The sequence below is a fragment of the Podarcis pityusensis genome, assembly GCF_964106645.2.
Source record: "Podarcis pityusensis genome assembly, chromosome: 9".
In the NCBI taxonomy this organism is placed as follows: domain Eukaryota; kingdom Metazoa; phylum Chordata; class Lepidosauria; order Squamata; family Lacertidae; genus Podarcis; species Podarcis pityusensis.
In genome coordinates this window covers 65,782,659-65,795,309 of record NC_138034.1, presented here as the reverse complement: position 1 = coordinate 65,795,309, position 12,651 = coordinate 65,782,659, and the positions used below count along the sequence as shown (strand labels likewise).

General features: G+C 49.9%; 1 protein-coding gene across 1 annotated transcript; it reads left to right on the top strand.

Moving 5' to 3' along the window:
• The first annotated feature begins 805 nt into the window (after positions 1-805).
• PRDM8 (PR/SET domain 8) lies at positions 806-12,385 on the top strand. The gene is made up of 4 exons (XM_081020832.1): positions 806-965; positions 4,097-4,317; positions 6,177-6,408; positions 8,144-12,385. The coding sequence occupies exons 2-4, from the start codon at positions 4,099-4,101 to the stop codon at positions 9,637-9,639; spliced, it is 1,947 nt and encodes a 648-aa protein (XP_080876958.1). The 5' UTR covers positions 806-965; positions 4,097-4,098; the 3' UTR covers positions 9,640-12,385.
• The last annotated feature ends 266 nt before the right edge of the window (positions 12,386-12,651 follow it).

Below are 12,651 nucleotides of genomic sequence, written 5' to 3'. Positions count from 1 at the left end.
GGAAGTCCACAGAAATGAATCCGGAGTTTCCCAAGAGCAGGGCAGGGCAGAGTCTTGGATGACTCCTATTCATTTACATGGAAGGGATCCTGGCCAAAGTCAGCCTCCTCTTAGATCCCCCCATTCCAATTGAGCGGTTTACGCACCTTCAGTGACCTCATTCATTTTTCTCCCATTGTCCTCAATGGGGTTCCTCTTTGCCTGGGATCGCGCCCTCTCCCCCCTCCTTTTCCTTTGGCGCGCTTATTTTTACGCACACCCTACAAGCAGGGCTCCGCAGGACCAAGAGCTTTTGAGGTGTGGGGCTCTGAGCAAGGGAGCCAAAGCGCGGAGGCGAGCGGTGGGCGAGGGCTGAAGAGAGAGGGGGAAGACCTCTCCAAAATGTGCTCGGAGCGAGTAAGTGGGTGGGGGGGGGGGAGAGAGAAGAAAGCAGGCGAGGCTGGCGGCGAGAGGAGCAGCCGCTGGCGGAGCCCAGGAAAGAGTTAAAAGGGAAGGGAGGTGGGGCTGTCACGCGTCATTGGGCAGATTATGTGCAGCAAACAAAAACGGTGTGTCTGGGTGCCAGTCAGTCACTGCATCGGGTCCATCTGCACAAGTCTCTCTGCCTGCCTCCCTCTCCCTTCCTCCTCCTTCTCCTCCGAGCTCTTTTTTTTTTTTTTTTTTTTTTTTTTTTTTGCACCAAGCCCACCAGAGACACGGAGCGCTCCCAGCATCTTCTTCCCCACTGCCATGGAAAATATACACTGATACAATAGATCTGGGTGCTTCTCCCTCACCCCCCCCTCACCCCACTTCTCAAAAAAAGAAAAAAAAAGAACAAGAGGATCTCTCAACTCGTCATTTTTCCCCTCTTTTTTGCCACTTTCTGCTGGGGATTATCCATTTTTGGTTTTGTTTTTTCGCTTTTGCTTTTCAATCCCCTTCCCCCTTCTGTCTTTAGGATTATAATCCTGACCTTATTCCTGGTAAGTAAAGATGCATGCGTCCTATTACAGCGTGGGGGGGGGGGGAATTGTTTTGGGGTTATTTCTTCCTTCTCTTTCCCGACCGACCGTCCCCCCACAAAAAAACCCACCGCTTCTCTCTCTTCTCCTTCCTCCTTTCGGTTTTATTTCATGGCACCAAAAGGGGGGGAAAGGTAGTGGATGAAAGGAAAATGCCACGCCAGGCGGATCAATACAAAGGGTAGAGTTATAGGATGTGTCTGGATTATTATTTTGGTGGACAAGGCTGGCGGGCAATGACTAGAAGTCGCGGTTGCGTGTGTCTTTTTTTGTTTTGTTTTGTTTTAGCAAACATCCCTTCCTTTCCCACCCACCCAAAAAAGAAAGAAAGATCGGAGCGCAGAGAGAGGCAGAAACAGAGGGATGAATTTGGTGGCTCCTTTTTAAGGTTGTGAGTTTGTAGATTTCAGAGAGACAGAATGGGTTGATTCCAGTTTCTTTCTTTCTTTCTTTCTTTCTTTCTTTCTTTCTTTCTTTCTTTCTTTCCTTGAGTTGCATCCACCGGCTTCTTTTCCCCTCCAGGATGGCTCTCTCGTATTGTTAGACCGAATTGCATTTTAATGACCGTGTCCCCGCTGCTGCGCCTTGTAACGCGACGACCTCCAGCACAATTATTTAAAAAGGGATCCTGTAGAAAAAAGGGAAGCGTGTGTGTGTGTGTGTGTGTGTGTAGGATACATATAATTATTCACACACACATACACACATACTAGCGTGAAGGGGTGCAGATTATCTCAGCTAAATGAAAAGCAGGCGAAAATAAATACACAAGTCTATTCCGCAGATGGATTTGTTTCTTTTCTTCTCTCAGTGCTTGATTTTTGTTTTTAAACTGGGGCGGGGTGGGGGGACGCCACCCAGAAACTATGACCTTTCAGCAGGGTAATTAATAGATGAACTTGGCACCAGCCGAGAGAAACTTCCCCCCACACCCCCATCGCTTTCGGAAGACTGTAAATGTGGGATGGAGGAGCGGGTAGTAACAGTTACACTGGAGCCCAGAAAGGATGGCGTATTTTATTATTATTATTATTTATTAAAAATCCAGTTGATTTGCCTGTTTGATCACAAATAACGAGAAGGCAACAAGCAAGCCACCATACTGATATTGTTATGCAATCACCAATTTTCGGTAAATTATGGGGAACCTGCTGTTTCCTGCTTTCTCCGCCAAATCCGAGCCAGTTTGCAAAGCAGTCGGGAGATTGTTACACTGATAATGAATCAAAAGACTTGATCCCTGTAAAAGACTTTGAAGAATCAAAGACTTGATCCCTGTAAAATAAAAAAGTAAATTAAAGGTTTCGCGTGCAGTCCGAGTTGGGGTGGAGGGGAGTTTTCTTTTAAGCACACGGCCATCCCCGCTCGCCTTCCTAATAATGCACATAGGCCCCCTGTGAATAGGGCGACCCCATTCTCCGCCTGGTGGCCACGATCCGGGGGAGGGGGTAGTCTCCTGCGCACGCCCAGCCGAAGTGAACGCCACCTCTCAGTCCTTGCCGCCGCGGGCCTCGCGCAGGAGACCTTCCAGTGTAGCGCTCCCTGGAACGGCTTCTTTAAAACAGATCTATTTCCTTCTATCCAAGCAGTCGTTTCCTTCTAACCAAGGGCAGATTTGGGGACAGCCCTACATTATTCATTTTCTATCCAATATCTTTTTTTATAAAAAAAAAAAAGACAAGAAACTTATTTTATTTTTAAGGTTAAATTGGAAGTGGTTGTTGTTGCTATTCGCATTGGCCACAAATGCGTCCCCGCTTACCAGTTCCTAAGCCCGGCTGGCGTCGGGCTTGGACGCGTCCCCGTGTACGACAAGGGAGCTGGGATTCGCCCGCCTCCCATAAATAAGCGTGCCGAGGTAAGAAATAATTACCTCTGCTCGCTGCTTTTAATTAAAGTCTCCGAGGGAAAGTGCGGGATTATGGTAATGAGCAGACATACGTTCCCTCTTGTAGACTCCGGCGAAAGGTTAGCTGACATCAAATCAGCGACACTGACAAGGCACTCCAAATCCATTTGCCACGCCGGCCCGTCACCAGCCTCGCGCGGGGCGGGGAAAGGGAGCCCGGACCTTCCCAGGGGCTGCCAGGGCGAAGGAGGCCCAAACGGACCTCTACCCTATTCTGGGACAGGAGCTTTCGAGGCAGGCGGAGTGGGGGACGCGGGTACGAGGCCCTCCTGCTGCGAAGTTCCAAGAAATGCGTGCTGAATCAAAAGGAAGGGAGCTGAGAAGCGTCCGGGGAGTTTTGCCGCTGACTTTCCGTGGCAAAAGGCCGGGTGTGGATTTTATCCACATAACACAGGGCTGAAAGAGCTGCGTTAGATAGCGAGCCTGCGCTTCTGTCTGTCTGTCCTTGCCTATGCTTCATTCTGTCTCGATAAGACATCTCCATTCAGTCGCTAGGATCCCACGCGTTTTGGTTTCCCCCTTTCCTTCTTTACTTTTCAAAAGGCATTGCATCACCTAGCCGTTTCCTTCGCGAGAAATGATACACCGATCCTGTTTTGCTTCACCTTTCAGCCGACGCTTCTTTTGAATGACGGGAACGTTACTTTCAAGTGACAGAGTTTAGAATAGGGCTTCAAATAAGTTATCTTTGGGATTATTGTTATGAATGCTGCTGCTTTGACATTGTTTATCCGGTCAAAGTTATGCGCTTTTAAGTCCTGTTGATTTGAGGGAGAGAAGCCCAGTTGCATCACCCATTACTCGGAAAAAGTAAATCTTACTCTGTCCAGCGAGGCTTCCTTCCGAGTAAGCTTGCACAGGATCGCAGGCTTAAGCATACGATCAAATGAAATACGTGGGACTTCAAGAGGACATATCTGGGTGAATTACGTGTTGTTTTTGTTGTTGGTACGATGCAATTCAATATGAAGTTCCTAAATGCGCCTTCCTTCCAAAGGAGAGTGTTATGTATGCGCGTCTAGGTCTTTTGTCTCTTGGACATATTGGCTTAGGACAGACTTCCTTCCAGATAGTACCATCCTTCGGGAATGTCCCTCGGAGCCACCGAGGGCGCCCCTACCAGTTGACTGAGCTCTTTATCCTTCCTTCTTTCCTCCCTTCCTTCCTATCCCCCCGTTTCCAGTGATGGAGGACACCGGGATGCACAGAGGGATATGGGATGGAGACGCCAAAGCGGTCCAGCAGTGTCTGACGGACATTTTCACCAGCGTTTACACCACTTGTGACATCCCGGAAAACGCCATCTTCGGCCCTTGCGTCCTCAGCCATACCTCGCTCTACGACAGCATCGCTTTCGTCGCGCTCAAGTCCACCGACAAGAGGACCGTGCCCTATATATTCAGGGTAAGGGGGTGGTGAGGGGAGGATTGCTCTCTTGCCGAGGCGGAAAGCACCGAGATCCACCAGCCCGCTAACCTTGGCTTTAAGGCACCAGCTAGTCCTCCGGTCCTGAAAATTATCTCCAAAAACAGGGAAATTAATAGGATCGCGAATCAGCATCCCTTTATAATCCTAATGCACATTAATTCGGAAGTAAATCAAATTGCATCTAAGGGAGGTGGGGTTTATTCTGAACACCCCAATCCTAAATTTCTTATGTGGAAGTTTAATTGAAACGAACGAGTTACTTCTGAGCTACTGTCTTTAAGGACACCGGGGTCAAGGTGGCTTAAAACTGATGCGAAGCCAAACCGATAGGCTTTGCTTCGAATAAAATCTTTAGGATCCAGGCTGCCAATCAACTTAATCCAAGGATTGTGTCTTCATTGGGCTGCGGATCGAGAACTGTATGCTTCCCCCCCCCCCCTTTAGGGACACAGAAGCGATTAAAAAAAATAAAAAATCCTTTTAACAAATGCCCGGGTGTGAATTCGAAATATTGTAGAGAATGGAGGATTCGGAGTGAACATTTCACCTGTTTAAACAGGACGTTTCCTTCCAACCCAAAAGACCTTTCAGCTCTTGCGAGGGGGGTGGGGTGGGGAGAATAAGGGAGGGAAAAGAGGGGGAAAGGACAGGGTCGAATCCTGCTGGCGTTTGCTCCGTGCGCCACCTGCCATGGAGTAGTTCAAAGGAAAGGATCCGTAGGATTATTAAATCCCGGGGGACTTTGGTCTCCCTGTCAGCTGCTCCTTCATGCGCGCACACAATTCATCGGGAAAATTAGGTGAAGACCAGTCGCATCCAGCCTCTAAATTAATCCAAAGTGCCTGGATTTCATTCAAGCCTATTTTAGGCTGCGACCTTAGGCGGCGGGTTCCTTCTTAGTGCGCTTCATGCAGAAATAAATGGGGACCAGAAGTGCAAATGGTATTGACTTCGTGATTATAGAGAGTTCCCATTCATTTCAGGGACGATTTCTGAGTGATCTGTTTAAGATGCGCGTATGCGTGTAAACTGGACAAATGTCCGAGCTGTGCTTGGTAATTGGGCTGAATACAGTGCGCGTTTCTCCTCATAATCGCTTTACCCTTAATGCCCAGACTTAAGCTCATTCAACAACTTTTGGTTTTTTTAAAAGAGTCTAGACTAGGAGGAACTGATTCGCATCCGCATCTGCACTGCTATGCCAATGATGATTTAGCAGGCGTTGAGGGGAGCCGCCCCGTTTTAAATCAATATACTTGTTAATGAGTCGAGATGCTTTGAAAGCGATCCTTCTGAAAACCTGTCTTTCAGGCTGGGGGGGGGGGCTTCACCGCAGCGCGTTTATGAGCGCAGAGAGGGCTTTGCTTTCGCCTGCGAAATGCAGTTAAATGCAGTATCATTTTCATCTTATTAGCTCGATTTATTCACCATCACCCCACCTCAACCGATCTCAGGGCACATCCGCCTCCTGAGCCCACGAAATAGGTCTAATAATGAACCAAAGTTGTCACATTACTTTTTTCCCCCATGCCTAGACGTCACGTAGTTTACCTGAGTTTTTTATGTATAGGGACGTCGCCAGTGTGCTCAGGATTGCAGCCTAAGACTTAAACTCAGAGGGTCGTGCGCAGGTTTGGGCCGAAGCAGAACTCCCGTTCGTTGAAAGGCGGCAGGATTGGACCTTTTGGTTTTTAAGTCCATCACTCTGGAAAAGCTGGGGCTGCCGATCCAAGCGCTTTCTTCATGGGGGGAGGGACACCTCCGCGTCTGGATTTGAGGAGGCTGGTGGGCGGAGAGTGTGCTGTTTTAATCGCGTCGCCGTTCCTCCCTTCCAGGTAGACACCTCGGCAGCCAACGGCTCCTCGGAAGGCTTAATGTGGCTGCGGCTGGTCCAGTCTGCCAGAGACAAAGAGGAGCAAAACCTCGAAGCCTACATAAAAAATGGACAATTGTTTTACCGCTCCCTCCGACGGATTGCCAAAGACGAGGAATTATTGGTTTGGTACGGGAAGGAGCTGACGGAGTTACTGCTGCTGAGCACCGCCAGGACGCACAGCAAAATGAATGGTAGGTCAAGGCTTGTTCCTGTGGGGTCTGTCGGGGGACGGGGAACGAGGGACGGGGGTTAATGGTTCTAGGTTTGCCTAGAACAGAGGACAGGGAGAAACCCCAAAACCAGCCACAAAATGGGGCCGAGCAGCAGGGGCAAATAAAGGTTAGTTCCTTGCACTCTATCGCGTCCAACTTTGCACCATTTGGAAACACCAGATTAGCTGGAAGACTGTTAATACCCTTAAATTCCCACAGCATTAAAAAGGATAAAGGGAACTAGGGAGGGGGGCAACCCCCCCAAAGCTTCCTAAAACTTTGGGTGCTGAAAGGTTTTAGCAATATTATCCACAACACTCTGAAGAGAGAAAGGGAAACCTGATGTTTCTTTCCCTTCTGCTGTTCATTATAGTTACACTGGCCTCTCCTTCCCTGTCTCCTTGGAAATGCAATTTGTAAGCTCCTCGGGACAGGGCCTTCCTGTTGGTTGGACATTCCAAACACACTGTCTGAGAGAAAGTCCCATTTAGCACAGTGGAACCGAGTAGACAGTGGCTTCAATATTCTTTCATGTGCCACTGTGCCTTGATACTGCTGGATTAACAACAGCCAGTTAGGGGGAAAAGTTGATCCTGGTGAAGGACTAGCTGCCTACATGTTGCTGGAAATCTTTCAATGCTGGAGCAGGCAAGCCTTGATGTGTCCTGCAAGACAGTACATACCTCCTTCCCTAAGGAAGCCGACTCAGGATCCCTTAACACAGATGGGCTGTGTTGGAAGCCCTGTGGCTTGAAGTATTTGATTTTGAGCATGTCCTGTATAAATACGAAAACATCTGTAGACCTCGGAAATTCCTGCAAAAAATGTAGGTCAAAAGGATGAAGCCATCTCTCTATTAATTAATAGTAATAATAGTCCAGGTCTATTCCTGTTTGTTGGGTGGAACTAATGCCCCAAATAGGAATGCTCACCATCTCACGAACTCATTCAATCTACATTCCTACTCAGATGGACACTTGTGTTTCTCAGCTGACCTCTTGATGGATTGAGATAAGTAATAAACCAGGCTGTTGGGGTTTTGGCACTGTACAACTTAAAAGAGGTTCTATTAGTCAGCCAATGCTAACCCTTGCAGTGTTCCTAAAAACGACTCCTAAAGACTGGTTGGCCTCCTAAATTGCCTTAATTTAGTGTGAGGCAGCAATTGGCTTGGCAATAGAAAATAGTGTCCAGTCCCTGCAAGAGCAAGCCACAACCTTGCAGGGTGGGGCTTTGTGAGAGTAAAACAGGCTCTGGGCTCCTTGAAGTTCAAGGTAGCTTGCATTTTCACATATGGAAGTAGCTGTGTTATAGCCAATGATTATTTTTTTTAGTTGAACAATTGGCATTTTGTAGACTTCAAGGTCTATGAAATCCTTCGGAAGAGGTTATTATGGCAAATGTTGTAGAGTCTGAAAGACAACTCAGAAGACCCTCTGAGTCTGTTTCCACAGATGCTAGGTTTTCTGTGGATGCAATAAGTTTCCTGCAAGGCACTGCTATCTCCGAGAGGCTACGATTCTAGGAGGATCCTAAAGGTGTGTGGATCCTAAGCGGAGGTTTTAGATCAGTGCTTGGTGGGGTCGCCCTTAGGTGAAAGTGAGCGTTGCGCGCTATCTGCCTGCAAGGGACTATTTGGCGAGTGGACTTGCTGGAGCAGATGATTAACAGACTCTTTTCCTGTATGTCTGTGTTGCTTCCTCCGTCGCTCCAGAGTCGCCCCCTTACACTTGCATCGAGTGCAACCAGCGCTTCCAGTTCGAGTTCCCGTACGTGGCGCACCTGCGCTTCCGCTGCCCCAAGCGACTGCACGGCGCAGACAGCAGCCCGGCCGACGACTCCAGCACCAAGGACAGCAACACCAAGGAGCAGGAGGGCGCCCTGGGGCCGGGAGCCACCAAGTTCCACGGCAAGCCCACCGGGGGCGCCACGCCTCAGCACCCCCCGCCCCAGCACCATCGCCACCACTACCACGGCGCTCAGGACAGCAATGGCAACGCGGGCGTGACCAAGCCTTCCACGGACTTCCACAACTTGGCGCGCGAGCTGGAGAACTCGCGGCACAACAGCAGCTCCCCCAGCAGCCGGGAGCAGCTGGAGGGCAGCCCGGACGCCAGCCAGAGCCACGGCAGCAGAGCCAAGAGGAAATACCCGGCCGGGGAGCAGCTGGCAGAGGAGAGAGGAGCAGCGGCGGCAGCGGCTAGGGGGCGCTTGGAGAGACCGGTGCCTTCTTCGCCGAAGGAGGAGCTCGTGTGCACCCCGCAGCAGCAATACCGGCCGGCGGGGAGCTATTTTGGCCTGGAGGAGAGCAGCCGTCTGTTCGGCCCGCCCAGCCCGGAGACTGGAGAAGCCAAGCGGAGCGCCTTCGTGGAAGTGAAGAAGGCCTCCCGAGGGCTGGAAGCAGGCGACGAGGAGAAAGAGCGAGGCTCCCCGGGCAGCGCGCAAGCGGGCGGCGCGGCGGACAAGGCGCCCGGGCACCTGCTGGGCGCGCGCTCCGGAGGCAGCGCCTTCTCCACAGTGCCCTCCTCGCAGCCTTCCAGCGTGGGCAGCCCAGAAGAGAGGAAGAGCGCGTTCTCGCAGCCCGCGAGATCCACTTTCTCCACTTCGTCGGCCTCTTCGTCGGCCCACGTTACGCAGCTGGTGCTGGGCCAGAAGCTGAGCGCGCTGGTGGAAGCCGGCTGTCACGCGGGCGCGGAAGGAGGCGCGCGCCTTTACGCGCCGGACCCGCTGGCGGTCAAGCTGCAGGGCGCGCCAGGTGAACTGAACGGCGGCGGCGGAGGAGGAGCAGGAGGGGCAGCCGGGGCTGGAGGAGCAGGAGGAGTTGGGGGCACCGCGGGAGGGGGCGGGCTGCCCAAGCAAAGCCCCTTCCTCTACGCCACCACGTTTTGGCCCAAGAGCTCGGCGGCGGCCGTGGCGGCGGCAGCGGCGGCAGCAGGTCCCCTCCAGCTGCAGCTGCCCTCGGCCCTCACGCTGCTGCCGCCGTCCTTCACTTCGCTGTGCCTGCCGGCGCAGAACTGGTGCGCCAAGTGCAACGCCTCCTTCCGTATGACCTCCGACTTGGTTTACCACATGCGCTCCCACCACAAAAAGGAGTACGCGCTCGAGCCGCTGGTCAAGAGGCGGCGCGAGGAGAAGCTCAAGTGCCCCATATGCAACGAGTCCTTCCGGGAGCGCCACCACCTCTCCAGGCACATGACTTCGCACAACTGAGGCTGACCTGGCTCTGCGCGCCGAAACCCCAAGCGCAGCGCAACTTTCAGGGCCTCCTGCCCAACCCACTGCCACCCCTCTTCCTCCTCCTCCAAGGAATTCTGGGAATTGTAGGTTCTGGGAAATCTCTCTCTCTGGTGGAGAGTTTCCCGGAACTGGGGCAAACGTTCAACTTCCCAGAATTCTTTTGGGTATGCTGTGAAGGCGAAACCGGTCTCAAGCTGGTCTGCATTTGTAGTGTCCAGGTTTCCAAAGAGAGGGGGAGCGCAATACGGCATATCCATGTGCACACACACCTATAGGCCTGCATCCCTGGGGTGAGAGACATACTCACGGGCACTTAACATGTAAAGTAGCATCGCAGCATCAGCAAGGAGAGGAGCAGGGTGATGGAGGCTACGGATCAGGCATCCCAGAATAATTCTGGAGTAGCCTCCTTAATTCCCACCAGAGCTTCAAGGAAGGCTTTAAAAGGCCTTTAAAATGGAAGTAACTGCAGAGTCTGATTTTTTACATGATACCTCCAGAATATTCCACAAAGCATTTCATTCTGGCATAGCTTCATCAACTTCTGATGAATTCACATCCACAACTTGCCTAACCGTACTTCAAACCACTTTTTCTGATTTCTTTATTTTGAGGAGCAGTCACAAGATTTCAGATATTATTGTCATCATCATTACTGCTACTACTATTGCTGTTTTGAGTGACTGGGTTGTAACCAGAGGCAATAAACCATTTTCACTGGAATAGCTTTGACTCCAAGTTAAGCTGTTGTGGGATGGGTCTTAAGCATGCCAGAGCCCTAAAATAATCTAATTAATTTTGGAATGAGACCTTCAAACCTAGGGGGACTTAGGACTACATGTGTGCAATCCTATGGAAGTCCCACTGAACTCTGGGAGCCCTTCTTAAACATGCATAGGATGTGACTGTAAAGTAGAATGGTTTTAGAGCAGGGACGGAACACCTTGGGCCTGTGGCCTGAATGCAGCCCCCTAGGCCTCTCTCTGGCCCTCAGGCCATGCAACCGAGGCCACGCCCTTCTCTGCAAACCACACCCCTCACTTGCCCTGCTGTGAATGTTCCTTGAGAACTTTTGCCTGGCTGGGATATGCCATTGAATGGTGATGGTGCTTCTTGTCCACTTACATGGAGAGAGATGTGATGTAGCTTAGCATACAAAGGTGAGCTGCTGTATCTGTTGCTCTGCTCACTATTGCCTCTGGTCCCACACACTTTTGCCTCTCCCCACTCTGGCAATATGGCGTGCCAAAAGCTGGAAGCCTGCCGTGCCAGGATGTGGCTTTAAGGAGGAAAAGGGTTTCCCAACCCTGAGTTGAGAGTGAGCCGTGTGGCTGCTGTGTTCTTTGAAGGCATTCTTAGATAAGAACCGGCAGCACTATGAGCATCTCAACCCTCTCTTGGAGCTGACGGAAATGGAAATGTAATGGAAGATGTAAGCCAAGCTGGACGGGACGTGGGTGGCACTGTGGTCTAAACCACAGAGCCTAGGGCTTGCCGATCAGAAGGTCGGCGGTTCGAATCCCCGCGATGGGGTGAGCTCCCGTTGCTCGGTCCCTGCTCCTGCCAACCTAGCAGTTTGAAAGCACATCAAAGTACAAGTAGATAAATAGGTACCGCTCCAGCAGAAAGGTAAACGGCATTTCTGTGCAGTGCTCTGGTTCACCAGACGTGGCTTAGTCATGCTGGCTGACCCGGAAGCTGTACGCCGGCTCCCTTGGCCAGTAAAGTGAGATGAGCGCCGCAACCCCAGAGTCATCCGCGACTGGACTTAACGGTCAGGGGTTCCTTTACCTTTAAGCCAAACTGAGGCCTGCATGGCACCTCCCCTTCTCCAGTACAAAACTGGGCATGAATTTTATCACCATATTGACTGGTGTTATGTGTGGTGAGTCCCAAATGCCTGCTTCTGTTCTGATAGGAGTGAAGGTGAACAAAGTGCCAACTGGTCCTCCTAAACAAATAGTTTAGGAGCGGATGATGGAAACAATGGGATATTTCATACAATACAGATAGAAATGAGAACAGGTTGCAGACCCAGCCAAGAAAATCTGAAGCAAAGAGTCACCTAAGAACCCTTCATTTATTTATTCTTTTTTAAAGGATAGAATAGCTGCAGAACCTTGGAAGTTTTTTTTCCACTTCAAAAAGAAAAGGAGGGCACTCTTGCTAAATCTGAAATAAAATAAAATGGAGAGGAACAGGACGTTGCCTTGATCTCCTTGGAAGAAAGGCAGGATATAATAAATTAAATAAAAGCACTTTCTCATTAGTAATCCCATGGCCATTCCAACAGCTGGAGCATTGCACCACAGCAGCACCAGAAGCAGAACAGTCATAGCTTCTTCTTTTTGCTTTGTTGTTGTTGTTGTTTTTGGTTTTTTTTTGGCCTCCTGTTGCTCTGCACATATTCATGGTCTCTGCATTACTGCTATTTTATTGGAGTCCCTTGCAAATTTAAGCCTGAAATCTTGTGCATGCTTACTCACAAGAAAGTCCCATTGGGATGAACTGGGCTTGCCTCAGAGTACACACCTTGGTTTGCTTGTGCATTTAGGGTTATTACGGTCACTCTGTCTCTGCATATCGAGAGCCTTTCTGCTTCTCTTGGGCACCAAAGCCAAACACAAATGAAGCAAAACACCCCAAATCACTGTTGAAAATCTTATGCCTGTGCATAATATGTTTACCTTGCATAATTTTTTTTATTAAAAAAATAAAAGGTGGTGGGTGGGTTTCTTTGTTTTTTCCCCTCCTTTTGTTTCAAATGCACGCATTTTCACTTTCCAAAAAAAGTAAATAACTTTTAATAGTACATTTTTAAAATGTCATATATTGCAACATATTGATGCATTTGTCATACGTTTCTACTTAAATTATTAAGCACTTATGGTTTAGCTGTAATAATAACTATATGTAAGGGTAAAAAATTTATTTTAGATATAAAGCAAAATTTAAAAAAAAAAATACTGAAAAAGGATGCAAAGC

What these genes read in the sequence shown, in the direction of transcription:
- PRDM8 (XM_081020832.1), top strand. Translation starts at nt 4,099, where the DNA reads ATGGAGGACACCGGGATGCACAGAGGGATATGGGATGGAGACGCCAAA. An exon ending in CCGTGCCCTATATATTCAGG is followed by an intron (nt 4,318 to 6,176) that starts GTAAGGGGGTGG and finishes CCTCCCTTCCAG; the next exon opens with GTAGACACCTCGGCAGCCAA. An exon ending in GACGCACAGCAAAATGAATG is followed by an intron (nt 6,409 to 8,143) that starts GTAGGTCAAGGC and finishes CCGTCGCTCCAG; the next exon opens with AGTCGCCCCCTTACACTTGC.